The sequence below is a fragment of the Lampris incognitus genome, chromosome 2 (genome assembly GCF_029633865.1).
Source record: "Lampris incognitus isolate fLamInc1 chromosome 2, fLamInc1.hap2, whole genome shotgun sequence".
Taxonomy (NCBI): Eukaryota; Metazoa; Chordata; class Actinopteri; order Lampriformes; family Lampridae; genus Lampris; species Lampris incognitus.
The window spans coordinates 36006229-36027455 of NC_079212.1; the positions used below are offsets into that span (position 1 = coordinate 36006229).

General features: G+C 41.8%; 1 protein-coding gene across 1 annotated transcript in view; it reads right to left on the reverse strand.

The window, feature by feature from the left end:
• Window positions 1–21227, reverse strand: part of dnmt3bb.3 (DNA (cytosine-5-)-methyltransferase beta, duplicate b.3) — a 50830-nt gene that overhangs the window by 15282 nt on the left and 14321 nt on the right. The window contains exons 5-13 of the mRNA XM_056299567.1: window positions 11056–11208; window positions 9307–9414; window positions 8031–8169; window positions 6926–7336; window positions 6526–6570; window positions 5274–5353; window positions 4060–4172; window positions 3342–3525; window positions 2497–2581 (exon numbers count right to left, since the gene is read on the reverse strand). Of these exons, the coding sequence (XP_056155542.1) occupies window positions 2497–2581; window positions 3342–3525; window positions 4060–4172; window positions 5274–5353; window positions 6526–6570; window positions 6926–7336; window positions 8031–8169; window positions 9307–9414; window positions 11056–11208 (1318 nt within the window). The remainder of the gene's footprint in view (window positions 1–2496; window positions 2582–3341; window positions 3526–4059; window positions 4173–5273; window positions 5354–6525; window positions 6571–6925; window positions 7337–8030; window positions 8170–9306; window positions 9415–11055; window positions 11209–21227) is intronic.

Sequence of the window (21227 nt, forward strand, 5' to 3'; positions counted from 1 at the left end):
AATAGTGCAAACGAACACAAATAACATTGCTGATATTTTAAATAAAAACAGTACAACAGGCTGTTTTCTATAATGCAAAATAGTGAAAATGTTGTCAGAAACAATTGCTCACTTCTTCAAGAACACAAAAATAAAGTGGATATTGTAAACAGTACTTCAAGTAAAATAGGTTTTCTATAATGCAAAAGTGTTACTCAACACCAAATTTCTCAAGTTGCAGATATTTTTTAAGAAAGAAATACTTAAAGTACACTTAGCATCTTTTCAGTTAAGAAAAAAACAGCATATTTCAAATTAAAATCAAGCTGCAAACACAAACACTAAACTTTGGTGTTTACTCCAGTTCACTTGCCTCGTGAGGCTGATATAAGGCTCCATGGTGCAACTCGACCACAAGTCCATAGTAGTTGCAAAATACTTTAATTCACGGAGGTATTTTTCAACTTTCTCTTAGAGCTGGCCATACAGTTTGGGCATTTCTGTCTCATTAAAGTACTTGCGGCTCGGCACTACGTATCATGGATCAAGGGTTTTAATCATGTCTTGAAACCCGCTGCGTTCCACTGTTTGGAAAGGGACCATGTCTTTGCATAAGTGTATCGTAATGGCTTTTGTAATGTCAGTCCAACGCTTACTCTTTTTATCATAGGGAGTACTCTTCGAAAAAGCTTGCGCAATAGAGGTCTGCGGTTGGGTAGTAGGGCAAACTTTTTTCTTCCCTCCTGTGTTCGGAGACTGACTGGGCGTTTGAGTCGAGCGCGTCCTCTGGCTCTCCTCATACTCGAGGACATGTTTTGTTTTTAGATGGTAGAACAAATTGCTCATGTTACCTTTGTTTGCAGGCATTGTCATTTGACACATCTTGCAAATGACATTTTTCTGCTCACTATCCGACTTTTTAAATCCGAACCAAGTCCAAATCACTGACGTAGCACCGTTTTTTTTAACCAGCTCCTCCTGCTCCGTGGTCTCTGTGCTTGAAGCCATTGCCACGCTGAGGCAGATACGATGACGTCATCAATAAGCGTTATCGCGATTGGTCGGTAGAGTCCAAATCTCTATCATAGGCCAAATTTATATCGTTTATACCGTCTACCTCATATACCGCGCACCCCTACTGCAGACCCATCACACCCTGGTCACAACCTGTTCCAACTCCTCCCCTCTGGCAGGTACTACAGAACACTGTACACCAAAACAACCAGATGTAAAAAACAGTTTCTTTCTGCAGGCTGTAATTCAAATTAATGCTTAACATCGTCAAATAAATCCAACCACACTGCATATACTCTACATTGTATGTATACTGCTACGCTCTGTCATGTCCATCTACCTCAGGCATGTATGTAAATAACCTGCTTACATTTATTTCAGCATCTCTGAAATATTCTCTACACCACTGCATTTTACTGCCTCTTATTTTGCTTGTATTTTGCCTGCATATAGTCAATCCTTGTGTATATATCTGAAGATTGTTGTGCTGTTATTCTGTTAAGTACAGACAGCCACAAAACCGGAGTCAAATTCCATGTGTATGCAAACTTACATGGACAATAAATCTGATTCTGACACTTCCTTGCCGACCCAGAGCTTGTGTTCTGACGATTTATGATATCTTGTCAAAAAATGCTACCATAGCACAAATGGAGAGCAGTCTAACCCTATCCTTACCTAACCATGCGCAGAACCGCTAAGTAACACATCTCGATAGGTAGCATATATCGACAGCACACCAGTTGTGGCACACCGCAATGGAGGAAGTGTGCCCGGTGGGGGCTGGACCAGCAACAGGCAGGGGTGCCCCTGCGATTGCAGTGGGAAGAGGAGGAGATCCCCATTCACCGCACCGCCATACCTGAACCTGCCAGGTTGAGTCCCTCTCGCGTCTCATAAAATTGTGACACTGTCGCAAATTCGTATCGCTGCCGGTATGAATAGTTTTGATGCAAAATATTCGCAAGTGAGTATTTCGCATTCTCATTTCCTATATTCATCACATCCCTGGTGTGTAAAGGCTTTTATTCTGATATAAGATGCTTATGAATTCATCAGCACAGCTAACAATCCCACTCATCAATATTTACATTTCAGCATTTCTTCTCTCCGTTGGATGTGATATGCTGTGTGCGATGGTGATGTGCTGTGTTATGTTCTTCTCTTGTGTGACTTTTCTGCTGTGTTGGAGCTACATTATGTGCACTGGCATTGGAAAAGATTTTCTTCCAAGTAGGACGATAACCTATCGATCTAGCGTTGCTCTGTCACATCATGCTTACATCGTCTCCTTGGATCAGGCTCTGAAGCTGTGATCAGACTGAGACTGACGCTCTGTGGCCAGACCTATTCTTTTGCCAGCTGTCTGCCATAGACAGCTGCCAGAGGTGCTTGTAAACTCACGGGATTTGCTTCGTGTCAAAAGCACAAAGCATCTTGCCAGTGCAGAGTTCCAACTCAGGCATGAAAGAAGAAGTTGAATGTTGGATTTCGTTTACTGACCTGTTCCAATGCCATCAAACAGTGACAGGACGCGGAGGGGCCTCCTCTGGTTGGCGGGGATTGATGGGTAGACGCGGTGGGGCTCCTACAAAAAGGCAAAGGTCACAACATGCTCTTTTTACTATTAAACAAACTAACATGAAAAGGTTGGAAGTGTACTCTTATAGGTTGAGATTAATGTTAATGGATTTTCGTTATCAAAATTGAGGAAGTCCTGCATATACATCATGCAGACAAATATCCAATCTATACACTGTGACAGCTGATTGGAAGTTTTGTCTTTAATGTATCGTTATGGCTTATAAATATGGGTTTTGTTCTGTTTTATTGTTTAACACTTCAAAACCAGTTTCCAATACATTTTGAAAGAGTGTAAAACTATATATATATATATATATATATAGAGAGAGAGAGAGATAGATAAATTGGTATCCCAGTCTAAACTAGCTAAATGCCATCAATTTAACTTGGGCTATGTCCACACGGAGACATTTTATGAAATGCAACTGTTTTTTCCCATTTCAACATAATAACAGTGTTTTTAGTCATTGAACAAATAAAGCCACACAACGTGTTTTCTAATCGTTTTCAAATTCCAGTGTGTATAAAAAGTTCAGAAATGCTCTTCGTATGGATGGGCAGGTTTTGTTGTTGATTTTTTTTAAATGGAAGAAAAAAAATGTTTTCAGAAATATTTGTATTCGTGTACAGATCTTTAGTGAGTATACACATACACACAAACTCACATGTGGCACGCAAATACATGCACAGCGACAAGGATATTTACACAATCCCACACAACAGAGTATACATGTTTTACACAGTGAAAATCTGTCAACACTCACAAACTCCATGGCACTGTTGTTGGCAAACAGCTCCTGGACCCGTATGCTCCAATCCTTCCTGGGGATTAGAGCACCATGTTGCCCGTGGGGCTGACACAGGTAGCAGATCCATGGATCTATCTCCTTCAAACACTCAAATGTACTTGGACCAACCAGAATGTTGAGACAGTCCAGACAGTAGGATCTAGGAGGGGAGAGGAGAGGAGAGAACAAGAGAGGAGAGGAGAGAAGACATGTCGGGGTATTAGAGAGGATACTGGTAACAAAAAAGGCAGGAAAGAAAGAGAAGGAAGAAGAGGATGAGAGATAAGAACATGAGTGAAGAAACGAGAGGTGATATGAGTGTAGCAGATAGGAGTGAAGGTGGAATGGATAACGAGAAGAGGAGAGAAGATCATGGGTCATGAAAGCTGAGGTTGATGAACCTTTACATCATCCGTTGGATACAAAGACATGGAGGCAGAGGTAAAGAGACAAAAAGAGTAACAGTCAAAGTTGCAGACAGGTAGTCTGGCAGACAGACAGAAGGCCCAACCAGACAGACAGTCTAACAGGCAGACCTCCTAGATACCACATAGACAGGCAATCAGACCGATAGGCAGTCACATACCAACCACACAGACAGAAGGACAGGCAGTCAGACAGTAGGAACAGAAAGACAAGCAGTCATAAAGACACTAAGACAGACAAGTGGGCAGATAAAACAAAAAGAACTAACCTGCAGCAGCTGTCATTTCCACACAGTATGACCTCCATGCCATAGCAACAGATGGTACAGTAGGACTGGTATCCATCGTCATCATAGCGGTACAGCGTCTCTGTGAAATTATCCTACAGAGAAACACAGTGTTATACACCTGCATCGAGGACCCGGGAGCATTTAGTTCTACATTTGTTATGGGCTGCAGAGGTAACAATCCTCCAACCAGATGACCAAAGTTCAGGCCTTATTCTTAACCTTGCCTGCTTAGACATACTTGAGCAAATCATTGAATCACTACCTGGTCCAGTATTGCTGTTCTGTAGCTAAACCTCCCTGACCTTTATAAATAATAATGATGGATTAGTTTTATATAGCACTTTATCTAGACATCCAAAGCACTTTACAGTGAAGGGGGGAAACTCACCTCAACCACCACCAATGTGTAGCACCCACCTGGGTGATGCATGGCAGCCATTTTGTGCCAGAATGCTCACCACACATCAGCTTGAGGTGGAGAGGGAGGAATCATTAAGGGAATTACATGTGTGGATGATTAGGTGGCCAGATGGAGAGACCAGATTGGGAATTTTTGCCAGGACACCAGGGGACCCTCTACTCTTTACGATAAGTGCCATGGGATCTTTAATGACCACAGTGAGTCAGGACCTTGGTTTAATGTCTCATCGGAAGGACGGCATCTCCTACAGCACAGTGTCCCCGTCACTGCGCTGGGGCATTGGGATCTCCTTTTTTTTAGGACCAGAGGGAAGACTGCCCCCTACTGGCCCACCAACACCACTTGCAGCAGCAACTCAAGTTTTCCTGGGAGGTCTCCCATCCTCTCATCCAAGTACTAGCCAACCCCATACCTGCTTAGTGTCCATCGTTCAGCAGAGCCAGCGTACATGTTGGTATGGCTGCCTATGACCTCCCTGGGGGGGGGGGGGGGGGGCTGGCCAAGACAATTTGCCCTACAAGCACTGATATCATGACACAGATCTGTCAAACTTTATTTACAATGCGTATTTTGCACATTGCAAGTCTATATGTGAAATGTGCTATATAAATTGACTAATTGGAAACCTTATCAACTCAGGGCTCATAGTTACCACTTCACTTGCATACCTGTGAAAATCACTTGGTGCAAATACAAGCTGTTTGGACTGTAAAAAATAATAAAAAGGCCAATGCTCTCCTATTCGTTACACTGATTTGTCTTCTTTACTTACTTTACACCTTAAACACAGGCCGCCTTCAAACAGAGGGTGGAATATCTCGATGTCTTTGGTTCCACAGCACAGACAAAAAGCTGCAGGGCGGCACAGTACACAGAGAGAGAGAGCGAGAGAGAGAGAGAGAGGAACAAAGAAGGATGGAGAGAATGAGTGACTACAGAAACCCATTTTGACTGATTTACATGAGTAGGACACATTCGTAGACAATGTGAGGGGCCAAACTGGTTTTGGCCTCTAAACAGGCACATAGGTTTGCTAGCATAACTAGTTGGATTCTTCAAACACCTGTTCCCAGTGCATGATGTCTGGAACTGGTCTACCATGACACGTGACTACCTTGGCTGTAAGTGAATTAGTTGGGGAATGGGTGCCTAAAGCGCCCCACACTGCAATAATAATAACTGTGGTTACAACACCATCCTGGTGAGGGACCAATTGGAGCATGGTAGAAAATGATGAAATCATTCTGACTGTGAGTAACAAAACAAACAGCTGCATATTCTAAACAAAATGTTCAAACTGCTCAGTATGCTCCTGCTTTGGTGTGTGTGTGTGTGTGTGTGTGTGTGTGTGTGTGTGTGTCTGTGTACGTATGTGCATATATTGCTGTCAGGAAACATTGTAAGTCATCTCTTATTCTAATATACCTGTGTGCAGATTGTTTCTATAAAAATGACTGGAGATATTACAGTAGATTAGACCCACTTTGGCGAAATGCCAACCTACATTGTCTTTTCTTTTTGAGTTTATTGAGAAAAAAAATCGCTCTGTGTTGCATCTGCATGTTTTTTCCACAAGACCACATCGACGGTCCCCTGGACCGAGTTGCCTTTTTTTTGCAGCGGCCATAGTCTGCATGCCGTCTGCTGTCATAGATTGTTCGTCACCATTCCGACGATGTGACTGTAGTCTCACTTCAATTTGTACTGCATGACAAGGGGGTTTATCAAGGTTTTACCCCTACCCCCCACCCCCCATATTACAGTGCGACCTACATGGAACATGCAAGACAGCCACAATCGCAGAAGTTTGTGGAGGCCTTAAGTGAGTGACTACCAGGATAATGATATTCACATGAGCAGGGGTAGTGAATGAATAAATAAAACTCATTTCTCATTTCATCATGTAACACCACCCATTCAAAAGATCAGAGCATAGCTAGGCATCAATCTTACATTAAAACTGCTTTACATACACCACAATGCCAACATGACTGAAAACCTGTATACAATCACATCCTGCTCACCTTCAATATCCAGTTTATTTTTCATGATCCTAACAATGGTCTCCTCTGGAAAAAAAACAACAAAAAACTGGCAATTAGAGGCTTATATCTGAACAATCAAAATTGACTTAAGGAGATGACTGGACTGGTTTGATATTAAGAATCCCCTTCTTTTTTTTTTATCCAAGTAGTTTGGTTTTTTTTTTTTGGACAATTTTTGCCTTTATTGGGAGGAAGACATGCAGCAAAGTCTCTGAATTACTGTTAACACAACAGCAAAAAAAAAAAAATCACTATTGCACTACTTTATTGTAGACAAACCAAAAAGTCAAGTTCTTTGTATGTGTGAACTTACTGGACAGATAAAATGATTTTTTTGCTGAAATTCTACAAAGTAATTTCACGTTAGTTGATTCAGTACCTCTGTGGTTTTGGTCTGGCTGGACGTAAACACAATCCTGGTCCTTGGCCTTAGCGTAGACTTTAGTAATGTGCTTCTTCTTGAGGGGGGGCAGGTACTCTGGCGACAGGTTACCGTTGAGCTCACCAAGACTGTTCTTTTTCTTCTTATGGACTTTCTCTACTTTCTCTTTCTCCCCTTCTCCTCTGGCTACCTTTTCTTTTCTCCCTGCCTCCTTGGCAATCTCTCCAACAAATGTCTCTGCAGTCTTGGGGCTGCCGGAGAATTTGTCCAGGACGTTGATGGACAGTTTCTCCAAACTGACGTACGCTTGTTTCAGACTGCTGTTGAAGCTCTCCTTGACACTCAAGGGGCAGGGGCTGCTGGGGGTCTCCATCATGAGGAGTCGTTTCCTCATTTTACATATCTTGCCTGGTTGGAGACATGGGGCAGATGATATACATACATTGGACTGAATCAGATTTTTGTCACATCTTTGATAATATGAATACTCTTCTGAATGACATTTTGGACTTGGATTATTCCTTTAAGGATATTTTTTGATTTACATAACAGTTAGCAGCAGTTTTTCTCCCCAAAAGCATTTCTCTAAAAATAGCGCCCTTTATATGGTGTGAGTAGCACATCAATGCTGTGGAATAGAGCTTCTCCAGTCATGTTAAAAATTAATTTGCTTTAGTCCACTCTCACTTATTAATGTAGCTGCTGCAAATGTCTATTTTCAAATATTTACCTAACTGAGTCTTGCAAGCCTTTCTGGGATTTGAACTGGTGACCACTGGTTCTTAACCACACCCTTCTAAATTCTGAGCACCACCCAAATACACGGTAATAAGCAGAGATGAAGACATATTTACTTGATTTGTTCCTTCGGTGTGCTTTGAGTCTTATTTTGTCAGTTTAGAAGTAATGTAGTGTTAAACTATAGTCATAGTTTTGAATGGGTTTATGAAGCCCCTTAAGTCGTGAAATTCTTCGAATATCCCAGCATTTACTTTATGTCCACTGAGCGAGAGGGGACCAAGCACAACGGGAAAACCACCCCCATGTCTGGAGAAAATTAATTTTCCGCCTGTTCATTCTGTTCCACTGGGTGGGTGCCTACCTGTTGAGACTGCATTTGGTTTGAACCCATCAGGTCCTGTGGGTTCGAACGCGCCGAAGGCCCAGTCCAGCAACACTCTCAGAAGCTCCTCATTATCATGAATCTCTGAGAGCTTCTTGTTACAACGCCTTGCCGCCACCTGGTATCTCACACACACACACACACACACACACACACACACACACACACACACACACACACACACACGTATGCACACACGCACACAAATTAGTAGATGCATGCCCACACATACACAAGTTAGTAGACCCACAAACACATAAATAAACAGAAGCACAGAAACACACACAAATAAGCAGCATCATACACAAATGAGCAGCGCACACAGACACTTAACACTGTCAAATAAATCCAACCATTTTGTATATACTGTACATTGTACATATACTGATATGCTGTCATGTCCATCTACCTCAGGCATGTAAGTAACCTGCTAACATCTATTTCAGCATCTCTGATATATTCTCTGCACCATTGCACTTTATTGCCTCTTATTTTGCCTGTATATAGTCAATCCTTGGCTATATATCTGAAGATTGTTGTGTTGTAATGTTGTTATTCTATGTTAAGTACACTGAGAGAGCCATGAAACCGGAGTCAAATTCCATGTATGTGCAAACCTGCATGGCCAATAAACATGATTCTGATTCTGATATGATTCATTGTTAGGCTTAGGCAATCAAGGGTACATGTATTTCAACACCATTACAACATACTATCTAGCATCTCTGCAGTTGTTACCCCATCATCATTTGGTACAAGTTTGATAAGCCTTTGAATATTAATTAATGACAGGTGTGAAGGCACCATCAAAGACATGTGTTAGGGTTAAACCTCCTGTCTGTGGCCCTGACTGAGGCATGGCAAAAAACCAGCTGGAGTTGGTCCCCGGGCACTGCACAGTGGTTGCCCACTGCTCCTAGCTACACAGCTAGGATGGGTTAAATGCAGAAGATGAATTTCCCTACAGAGATTAATAAAGTATATCTTCTTCTTCTTCTTCCATGTGAAGTGTTGTGGGTAGCACACTAGCCCAAAACATTTGCTGGAAATGAAAGGGCTTCAGTCCACTTCCAATTAGGCAATATTGTGGACCTTTTCAAGTATGCAAGTCCAAACTTAATCATTTGCATCTAGGATCATGGAAAGGTTTTAATTGCTTAGATATCCAAAAACTTAAAAAATTCATGCCTCTGTTGGAGAAACACACACATATAGGTATATATGAAAACACACACACACACACATACACACTCACCTGTAGAGCATGGGAGATGGCATCTTTGTAACTGGCCACGGTGGCGAAGGATTTAGCACAGAAACACTGGGCAAAGGCTGCAAAGGGCCGCAGCTCTTCAACACTGACCTACAATCAGACCCAAAAATACAGCAATGGAGAGCCAGTCAACATTAGCTACCTATAAAGAACCCAAGTACTGATCTGAAATCACTCATGAGAATACTAGAATGACCGGGATTTCACTCCTACGTAAAATGACCATGGGCAGTCAAAATGACCGCCGGTTTTTAGTTGCCCACTGGGGGCCGGGGTTTGCGCCTCGGTCTCGTCAGATCCGACTATGGCCGGACTCGATGAAGCAGCAATAATTGGCAATGCTGTCTTCGGGAGGGGGGCGGAGTCGGCTTGTGTTCGTCACATGAATGTGTCTCTGTGTGTGTCGGAAAAAGCAGTGGTTCGGCCTGGAGTCACTTTATCATCAAAGTGGCGAGGCGTCTCCTTCGAGACTGCCGGCCGGAGAGATGCAGCTGGCGAATGCATGCAGTACGAGGGTGGGTGTTTGAACTAAAATAAGGATCGATTGGCCACTAAATTGGGAGAAAAAGGGAAAAATCAGAAACAAATTAAAAAAAAAAAAAAAATGACCGCCGGTTTTTAAACTCTATATTCTGTCAAGATAAATACCCAATTAACACAATAATGCACTACATATGTTAGTATGTCTGTTAAGAAACGACGGACACCAAAATTAACATTTTAACAGTTTTAATACTATTTTTCAAACAATTTAAAATCGCCGCTGCCCAACGCCTGTAAATACTGCAGTGTCTTGGTGGTAGCCATGGTGCATCTGTAACGACGTCTGTAACCAGACATGTTGGAAATAATCACAAATCAAGTTTAGACTATTACTCTGCACTGGAGAACGCTAGTGTGTTTCTAGGACAGAGCAATGAACTTCACGAAGGAAATGATGCGACCAACACACGTCATAAATGGTGACATGACGCGCACGATCACGTGCAAATTACAAGCGGTCATTTTGACCGCTCATGGTCGTTTTAGGTCGATCTTATCATAATTTTTTTTTTGTGAAATTGATCTAAAACTCAATTTAATGCAAATATATGCAATTTTAGGGGGATTCAGGGAGTGGCAGGTCTGTATCTCCCCCCCACAAAGTTATTAAACTTTGAAAACCCAAAACGGTCAAAATGACCAACTTGGTCATTCTAGTGTTAAGAGTTGGGACACTCTCAGTCCGTAGCTCTACAGAGTGGTTCTGATTAACGATCTGAAGTCTGATGAGAGAATTCAGTGGTACGGAGTGACACACAATTAGTTATGTAGGCTATGTTCAGACTGCACCTTAAAACCACTTCGGTTCTGATCTATGTGACACATGGAATTCCAATATCAAATTCAGAAGCCACAGAAACACAAAGAAACGCTTCTTTTCAGCCACATCTTGATAAACTAAGAGGCAGTCAATTTACACCCTTATGAATTTTTCCAATGAGTTTAAATTCATATCATTCCATAATTGAATATATCACATTATTATGGATTATGGTATAATAATCTCATTATTGAGCATCAAAATAACAAATCACCCGAGACCTCTGCTAAGTGGCGATAAGAGGATAATATTATTGCAGCTACCCTAAGTAGGTGTGTTCTTTGCTGTGGTAACAATGGCTGGGCAAATACAATGGTGATATAACAGGTACTTTCCTCTCTACCATCCCTTCCCATCCCTCAGCTCACCTGAGAGCACGTATCAATCCCGAACCACTCCACCAACCTCCACTCTGGCTGGGGAGGTCTTACCCTCCAGGGTCTGATGTAGCCTGGCCACAGGGAGTAGTTCCCTTCCATCTTACCCCAGATGATCTCCTCTTCTCCATACTCTGTGCAATTCTGTACACCCACATACACACAAAAAAGTTTACATGTATATGCACAAAGACACATACACACAAACTCAAATACACAAGTTTTGTTAAAAGTTAATCCTTACAGCTTTTACCCTGTGTAGCCTCAAGACTCTACAGATTATCTGTCAGAGGATGGATAGAAGAATGCGCAGTAGCAGTGTAAGTGAAGCCTCTTGAGGGTGGTATGTCTAATATTTCTGCTTTCCTGAAGCATAATGTGACTAGTAAATAACAGCAGGGTTTGCTGAGTGTCACTGAATGAAACAAAGTAATCACCATCTATTCTGGTCTGTTGTTGTGATTTGCATTACTGAAATGACCAGACTTTTTTACCGACTTTAACTGAACATTTTAATGGAAGTCTTGCCAAGGTCTTGATCGGCACAGCCCTGTGCGGACTATGATGAAGACCCAAAGGGGGAAGCAAGCCGAAGCGCTTGTTAAACTGCAACAGCGGGGATTTAGAACCCGTCAATCCAGCTGGCGAATGTCCGTTCTCTGGCCAACAAGATGGATGAACTGCTACTCCTAATCGGAAAAACTCAAGACTTTTCCAGGTCTGCCACCCTGTGTCTCACTGAAACCTGGCTTAGTGAGCATATCATGGAGAGTACACTTCATCTGCCGTGGTCCACGACCACGATACGGCGCTATTGGGGGAAAAAACGGGGTGGTGGCATATGCGTCTACATAAACAAAGATTGGTGTACGGATGTCACAGTATTGAAGAAATCATGCAGCCTTCACTTAGAGATCTTTTTCATTACCCCCCCCCCTTTTTTTTCTTCCAATTGTACTTGCCCAATTACCCTACTCTTCCGAGCCATCCTGGTCGCTGCTCCACCCCCTCTGCTGAGCCGAGGAGGGCTGCAGACTAGCACATGCCTCCTCCGATACATGTGGAGACGCCAACTGCTCCTTTTCACCTGAGAGTGAGGAATTTCACCAGGGGGATGTAGCGCGTGGGAGGATCATGCTATTCGCTCCAGTTCACCACCTCCTAAGGGCGTCCCGACTGACCAGAGGAGGTGCTAGTGCAGTGACCAAGACACATACCTACATCCGGCTTCCCACCCGCAGAAATGGCCAATTGTGTCTGTAGGGGCACAATTGGCCATGGCCTATAGGGGCACCCATATTACCTCCGGCTAGTGCCGGAGGTAATACGGGGATTCGAACCAGCGATCCCCATATTGACTGTAAACCATTCTATTCACTGCGGGAATTTTCATTATTTATTCTGGTTGGTGTCCCACCCCAGGCCTGTGTTAAAGAGACGTTAAAACACCTGGCTGATCAAATTACAAACATGGAGTGCAAATATCCAGACTCCCTACTCATTACTCTTGGGAATTTTAACAGGGCAAACCTCAGCCACGAGCTGCCAAAATACAAAGAGCATGTTTAATGTCCCATCAGAGCAAAAAAACACTCTGGATCATTGCTACACAATTTTAAAGGACACCTATCGCTTTGTCCCCCATGCAGCCCTGGGCCTCTCTGATCACTGTCTGATTCATCTTATTCCAACCTACAGGCAGAAACTAACATCTGTAAAGCCTGTGGTTAAAACTGTGAGGAAATGGACCAATGAGTCAGAACTGGAGCTCCAGGCCTGCACTGACTGCAGTGTTTTTGAGGCTGCATCTACAGACCTGGATGAACTTACTGACACTGTGACATCTTACATCAGCTTTTGTGAGGACATGGGTATGCCCACCAAAACCTTCTGTACCTTTGACAACAATAGGCCCTGGTTCTCAGCCAAACTCAGTCAAAATGTCTTGATGCATGCTCAATAAACCAGGTAAGAAGAGCAAAGAAGGCTGAATCAGTTCATTTGGACACAACGTTTACTGACAGATATGTTTTATCACTCAACTAAGTGACATCTTCAGTCTAAACTGACTGCAGGTATCCCCACCCTTATAAACAATACAGTGGCATAACGACCGAAACCAGTGATCAGTTTCATATGCAAATATCGGTGCAACCATTAACTTAAGTTTCAGTGGCCATGTGTACTAGTCACAGAGGATTTGGGAATATTTGCAATCACAGCATTGTAAGATGGCGACACATGCATAACGATCGAAACCAATGACAAGTTTCATATGCAAATATGGGTGTGACCATTAACTACAGTTTCAATGACAGGTTTGCCTTCTTAGACTGTGAAATTGCAATTGGTGATGGGGACATTTGATTGTTGATGTTTACCATAAACCAACACATACTGATCAGTACTTAAGACTCTCATCATCCACTGGAGCACAAACTAGGAGTCATCAGGATTCTGTACCACCAACTGGCAATGTCCTCACCGACACAGTGGCCAAGGAAGGGGAAAAATCCCACATTAAACAGGCCTTGGTTACGTGTGATTATCCTAACTGGGCATTTGTCAAAGCCAGGGGGACACCCAAACAGTGCACTAGCCAATTGAAGAGAGGAGGATAACAGCTGCCCAAGCATAAACCAGTGGTGATTCCGTATGTGGTGGGAGTGTTGGAAAACTTGAGACACATATTTTCCAAACGCCGCGTCTCAGTTGCTTTCAAACCCTAAAACACGCTGCGCCAGAAATTGGTCAACCCCAAGGATCGGGTCCCCTGGCACAAACAGAACAATATAGTGTACATGGTTAAGTGCCAGGAGGATTGCTGTGACTTGTACATTGGGGAAACTAAACAGACACTGGCCAAGAGAATGGCACAACACAGGAGAGCTAACACGTCAGGGCAGGACTCTGCAGTCTACACCCATCTACAGGCCAGTGGCCACTTTTCCTTTTGTTTTGAATTTTTTTATTTGGAATCCCATATTAACACCATTTTTACATAATCATCTTTACATAGATACTTTTACAAAGTGACCCATCTGTTCTGCATTTTACAGAGTAATTACAGAACACAAAAATAGAACATGGGGTGTTTTTCCATTTGAGATAAAACAAAAATAAATAAATAAAATGTACAAAAACCATACTTGCATAAACCAATTTAAACAAAAGAATGGCATTTTGGGGAAATATACAATTTCCACTTCTCCCAAATTTCCTCAAATTTAGTTTCCTCAAGCCTCATGGAGAAGGTGATTCTTTCCATCACAAAAATGTCATGAATTATATCACACCAGTCCTCTATAGATGGGGTGTCTGGCTTAAGCCATTTCTTTGCAATTGCTTTTCTAGCAGTTACACTCAATATTCCAAATAAGTAACTTGTATTAATGTTTGTGGGTGTTGCATGTAATAGACCAAAGAGGAGTTCATCCCAATTAAAAGTAATTTTTGTCCCAAATAAAGTCACTAATTCTATATAAATCTTACGCCAAAACATATTTAATTTTGGGTAGGCCCAAAACAAGTGGTAGTGGCTGGTGTCCTGAGAGCTACAATTTCTCCAGCAGCTGGAAGAGCCTGAGTGGTGAGATGTCTGAACAGGTGTAATAAAATATCTACTAAGACTCTTCCAGCCAAACACTCTCCATGAGGTTGAGCTTGTTATCCTCCATTGAGATTCACAATATATTGTCCAAACTTCCTCTGGAATGGAACTGTTAGTTTCCCTTTCCCATTTTTGTTATATGTAAGTGGTGCTTGCTGTCTTAATCTCCTGAAGTCCCCTGTTTAGCCTAAAGATCATTTTAAGCCCTGAATCCATCCTATAGGCACTAACAAAAACTTTCAATAAGTTATTTCAAACGCCTTTTGACTATCTAAAATAAAACCGTTAATGTGATGGCGTACCTGAAGAAATCTATAAAAGTCACTATTATTTAACCTGTGTAGTCTTTTCAATGTCTCAAAGTTGCTCAGCATCCCCTGATTAACAAAGGTACAGTATGAGGAGAGGCCCTGATTAGCCCATCCTTTACAACGTGCATTTAATTTGTTTGGGGTAAAGTCAAGGTTGAGAGAGCACCATCTCAAAATTCTTACCTCTTCAAATTATCCATTCTTAGTGATAGTATTTAGCCTTGTTTTAAGTTAATCCACTGATTACCTATTTTCATTAAGTTTTTAATTAGTCTTTTATCCCCTATCCATGCCTAAATATGAACTGCCACGGGCATGTTTTCTTCAATTTCTTTCCATCTCACTTGGTAATCAGAATTGCACCAACAAAACAAAATCCTCAATTGGGCTGATCTATAATTGTCCTTTAGGCAGGGGAGTACAAGTCCTCCTTTGTTCTTCACCAGCTGAAGAGTTTTAAATCTTATCCTTGGTTTTTTCCCTTGCCAAATGTACCGCGATATTAATTTTCCCCATTCACTGAATTGTTTGTCAGTTATTTCAGATGGAGGAGTTTAAAACAAATATAATACCCTAGGCAAGATATTCATTTTTACCGACTCTATTCCATCCATCCATCCATTATCCAAACCACTTATCCTGCTGTCAGGGTCGCGGGGATGCTGGAGCCTATCTCAGCAGTCATTGGGTGGCAGGCAGGGCGACACCCTGGGCAGGCCGCCAGGCTATCACAGGGCTGACACAAACACACGGACTTTACAATTTGATTGATTTGATAACATAATAATTTCATATGTGTGTGTGTGTGTATGGGCTGTGATGTAGTATAAAATAAATACATTGATTATCTGTGCCCTACCCATTTTCAAGGTAAATCAAAACATAAACATGACCTATTTAAACAAAATTTTAAATATCATTGAGGCATTAATTTGTGTTTCCTTGTACTTTGAAAGATCATGTAACCAAATAGCTAATGTCAGTTTAATATGAGTAACATGACTCTTCAATGTGTAATATGGATATCTATCATAAAGATCTATGTCAGATTAAAAATGTGAGTTGACTATTCTACAAATGAATATGTGGGTAAACAGCGTTTAGGTGGGATTTGACCTTCAAAACAATCTTGGGCTACAGGTCAATGAATCCTTTGATTTGAAAGGGTTACAAAATAAGGAGTCCTCAGACTACAGCACAAGTTCATTAAGCGCATGAAATAAGCACTGTCAGATTGTGGTTTCTTCATAAAGCTACAATATCCTGAGAAGTCGGCCATAGCCTGCATGTCTCACCAAAAGATGCATGGGAGCTCTTCATCACTGATAATATCATACAAGAGGTGATGAAGTGCACAAACTTGGATGGATGGAGAGCCAGTATGAGAGTATATGAGAGTATATCAGTATATGAGAGTCACTGTGTGTGTGTGTGTCCACCACCCATCCAAGCGACCTCCCCAGTCCCAACCGACCGCAGGCATCCCCACTCCCACAAACAATAGAGTGGCACAACGACCAAAACCAACAACCAGTTCACATGCAAATTGTCGTGCGCATTAACTTGTGTTTCAGTGGCCATGTGTACTATTCACTGAGGATTGGGGAATAGTTGCAATTACAGCATTGTAAGACGGTGACAGATGTACTCTTAGGCCCCCCCCCCCCCAATTCAGGGATGGTCGTTCCGTCTTCACATAGATGAATATTACACACTGCCATTGAAATGCTACTTAACGCAATCTGCACATGAAACCAATCGCGGTTTCACCCGCTACGTCATTGTATCATTCACAAGGGTGGGGTTACCTGCAGTCAGCGGAGACCGAAGAGGTCACCCAGATGAGTGATGAACACACACACCCACACAAAATGGATGTTGACATGGATGTTCTATTGCCGATCTGTGTAATTTATTTTAATTCTCTGTAATTAATCTGTAATTTTCGTTTTCAATTATCAAAATGTTCAAACTCAAAACATAATATTGGAATTAAATTCCATCTTTTTATGTCCTCCTTTATTTTATGACTTAACAAATAAAAGTTTAAGGCATACAACTTTGTTAATTCTTTTGGGATGCTTAGTCCTAGATATCTCACGTGACCCAACTCCCAATTTAGTTGGATTTTAGAGTTTATGATCTGGCTAAGCCTGTAATAGAAACTTAATATTTGAGTCTTGGGAATATTCAATTTATAACCTGAGACAGAACCAAAGTTATCCAAGAGTGACAATAATTTCAAAACTGAGCTCTCTTGGTTTGACAAGTAAATTAAAATGACGTCTGCAAATCGGGAAATTGTATGCTCTTGACCTAGCATTTTTATACCTGTAATATTTTTTTCCCTGAATGATCCCCTGGCTTAATGCTTCAATAAATATTGCAAACAGCAATGGACTTGCTGGGCAGCCCTGTTTTGTCCCTCTTTTCAGGCCGAAAGAATTTGATATGGTTCCAATTATTTTTATTCTCGCCCTTGGGCTATTATACAATGCGTGAATTGTTTTAATAAAAGTCTGGTGAAATCCAAATTTCTGTGGTACTGTATATAAAAATTCTCGATTGACCCGATCAAAAGCTTTTTCTGCATCAAGACTCAATAGTACTGCCTGTAGTTTATTTTTAGCTATATGTTCAACTACATGTAACATTCGGTAAATGTTGTCTTGTTGTCTTGATCAGACAGGTTTTATTTAGCCTTTGCTAAATAAAACCTGCCTCATATGATTCAGAATCCCTGTGTTTAACCTCCAGACAATGCTCTTCTTTTCAGAACCTAATGTTACATCCATAGATATTGGGGTGTGATCTGACAAGTCCATGGTCCCAATATTGCAGTTTATCATCCTATATAAATCTCTTTGAAACATACAGAAATAGTCAAGTCTAGAGTAGACAGAATGCCGGTGAGAAAAAAAGGTAAAGTCTCTCTTTGTCGGTTTAGATCCCTCTATACGTTTGAGAGTCCCAGCTGCCCCATCATTAATTTTATGTTTTTTTTTGTAGTTTTTTTTTCCTCCCCTGTATAGTGACGTTTCGATGTAGCTAGGATCTGGTGAAGTCTAACATTAAAGTCCCCCCCACAAATTAGGATACCCTGAGCCGCCGAGATTTGTAATTCAAACATTTGTTTGTAAAATTTCCATTCAGATCCTGGAGGGACATAAACATTCAGAAAAGTAACTGAAACACCCTGCAGGTATCCCCGGACAAGTACAAATCTCTCCTCAGTATCTTTCTTTCATATGTGCACTCCAAGTTTAATTAGAACCTTGACTACAGGAAGATGAATATTGATTAAATCTCGATCTCTTAAGTTTTCGTGTTCTGGTATTGTTATATGAGTCTCTTGTAGGAGGGCTACTTCTACTCCCTCCCTCTTTAATTTTGACAGAACTTTGTTCCTCTTAATTGGATTTCCCAAACCATTTACATTATAAGTAGTAGTAAGTAGTACTTTAATTGCCTTAATACTTTACATTGTGTCTCCAAGTATATTTCCTGCTCCCAATAGTCTTATATTTAAATCATATCTTACACCCTGGTGCTACAAAGAATGGTAGGACAAACATAATCATTAACCATTAACACAGTAACAAAATAATGAAACAAATCACAAGTAACAACATTGATTTCCAATATTAAGGCTCTCTTAAGGACTTTTGACTCTGATGGAATGCGAGTATGGAGGGAAAGTCTCTTCCTCCTAGCAGTGAAAGAGGGCCCTCTTCAGCCTTTAAGCTGATGGATAGGTCCATAAATCTATCCTTTATATGCCCTTAACATTATCCTCCTCATAGGTTCAGAAACGTATTGGCATATTGGGAAATAAGTTTGATAATATAAGCTGTCTTGTATCATTAGTCTCGGCACTGTTTCAAATTCTTAGGAGATTTTATATACACATATATACACATATATATATATATATATAGAGAGAGAGAGTGAGAGAGAGAGAGAGAGAGAGAGAGAGAGAGAGAGACAGAAAGAGAGATAGATAGATAGATGTAGGAAAAAAAATATATACATATATGCACACACACACATACACATACATATATACACACATATGCACATGCACACACATACACATTCATTTATATACATACACACACATACATATACACACATACATGTACACATACACATACACACATACATACACATATTTCTGTTGTAGCATAAGTACTTAAGTGTCCCAACGCTGGAATGCCTGGAGCTGCTCCCTGAAGCCTCACCTGGAGCTTGTATTATCCTGGTTTCCTTGCTTTCCGATGAATCGCCAAGTCAGCTGGTTGATATGTTCCAAAAGGGAAGTTGGATTTTTCAGAACAGTCACAGGTATCCCCCTCTCTGCCATGTCCGCTGTTGCCTCCTCTGCCATGTGTACACCACTGTGCCATCCTCATAAAGCTCTCTCTGTCTGGCCGGGAATGGGGTCTGGAATCTTATTTTTCTTTCCTTGAGCACAGCTTTTGCTTCTGCGCTTTCCTTCCACCTCCTCAGCATCTCCAGAGCATAGTCATGGTCCAAATATACCTTTTTTCCTTGAAAATCAAATCCTTTTTTCTGCCAAGCTCTTTTAAGCACATCCTCCGCCATTCTGTAGCTTGAAAACTTGACCACAACAGGGCTCCACTGCGATTCTAAAAATAGAACAGGATTGAGCGTGCATTGAATCATGGGATTGATTTACGGACAAACTGCTCTTAGTTTCGTAGTGACTGAAAGTGGTCTTGTAGAAGATTTGTGTTTACGATGGCTGGTAACCTTGTCATAGAGAGAGCCAAACAATCTAGAAAAAGTGCCACAATGCATTGCTGCTGGGGAACTTGTAGATCAGATTCACGATATAAAGAAAGGCTGCCTGAAGGAACAGAATTTTTGAGATTTCCAAAGCCAGGAACTGTGAAAGATGGCCTAACAGAGTGGGAAAAGAAACGCGAACAGGAGAAGAAAGAAAAAGCAAAAAGGTGGCTTTATGCACATGGAAGGAAAGATTTCTGTCGTCTTTCGGACAGTTTACATTTCTTCGGGGGGAAGGGTCTTACAGAGGACAATCCTGACCCTATTCTTGCCACTCTTACCGAGAAAGAAATGGAGGGCCGTGCTCGTCATGCAACAAAATGACTAAGAATGAAGCAAGCCCGAGAAAGCCGTATTGTGGGCCCTTCTAAAGTAAAAAGAAGGACTTGAGCCTGAAGTAATTACTACTGGCTGTGTTTCAACAGAAGGATTGCAAATTGAAGAATCTAATTTCGTGTTAGTCGGGGCTGACGATGGTGAGGACGATGCCCGCTATCCCTTTCAGGATAAATCTACACAGACCATCTATTGCAAGTATACTCTTGGAGCCAAAGTTGAAAGTATGGTATACAGAAATCAGTTCATAACAGAAGGAACAAATGCAAAATCCTCTAGTTCCAGCAAAGTTAATTTGATGTCGTGCAATTGCATAATTGCAGATGACAAGAAATTTAAATATTTTACTGGACTTGATTCCTTACAATTTAATGTACTGTTCAGTTTCCTTGGACAGGCTAAGTATGAACTGAATTACTGGAATGGAAAAGAAAATGGCGACAAAGACAGGAAGGATTTGGTGCCCCACAAAATATATCAGTTAAGGAGCAGGTATTCATCACCCCGATAAGGCTGCGGAGGGGCTTCAACGTTAAAACCACTGCCCACATGTATGGCTTAAGTGAAACACTTGCATTCATATTGTAATGTGCACAGATAAATAGTCACGCTAGCCCTTGGCTAACGGGTCGGACCCTTTAGTTGACCGGTTAACGTTGTCGCCCGTGGTGTGGGAATATGGGTTCGCGTCCTGGCAGCGGCGGTTCTCGGACTGCCCCCCGAATTCGCTACATTGGTGTCAGAAGTGGGATGGTGAGAGCGTGAGGCCATCAGAGGCGTGTGCACCCAGAGGCATGAGGGAGCGTTTCCCGATGGAGGGGGGGTGTAGTGTAACGGACACGAATAAGTAGACATGTTAGCTCTTGGCTAATGGGTCAGACCCTTTAGTCGACTGGTTAACGTAGTCGCCCGCAGTGCGGAATACACGAGGTCGCATCCCGGCTGTGGCGGTTCTCGGCTGCCCCCCTGAGTTCGCTGCATTGGTGTCAGAAGTGGGATGGTGAGACCGTGAAGCCATAGGAAGCGCGTGCGCCCAGAGGTGTGAGGGAGCTGATATGCTTCCCAAAGGAGGGGGTAGTGTTACAGATAAATAGACG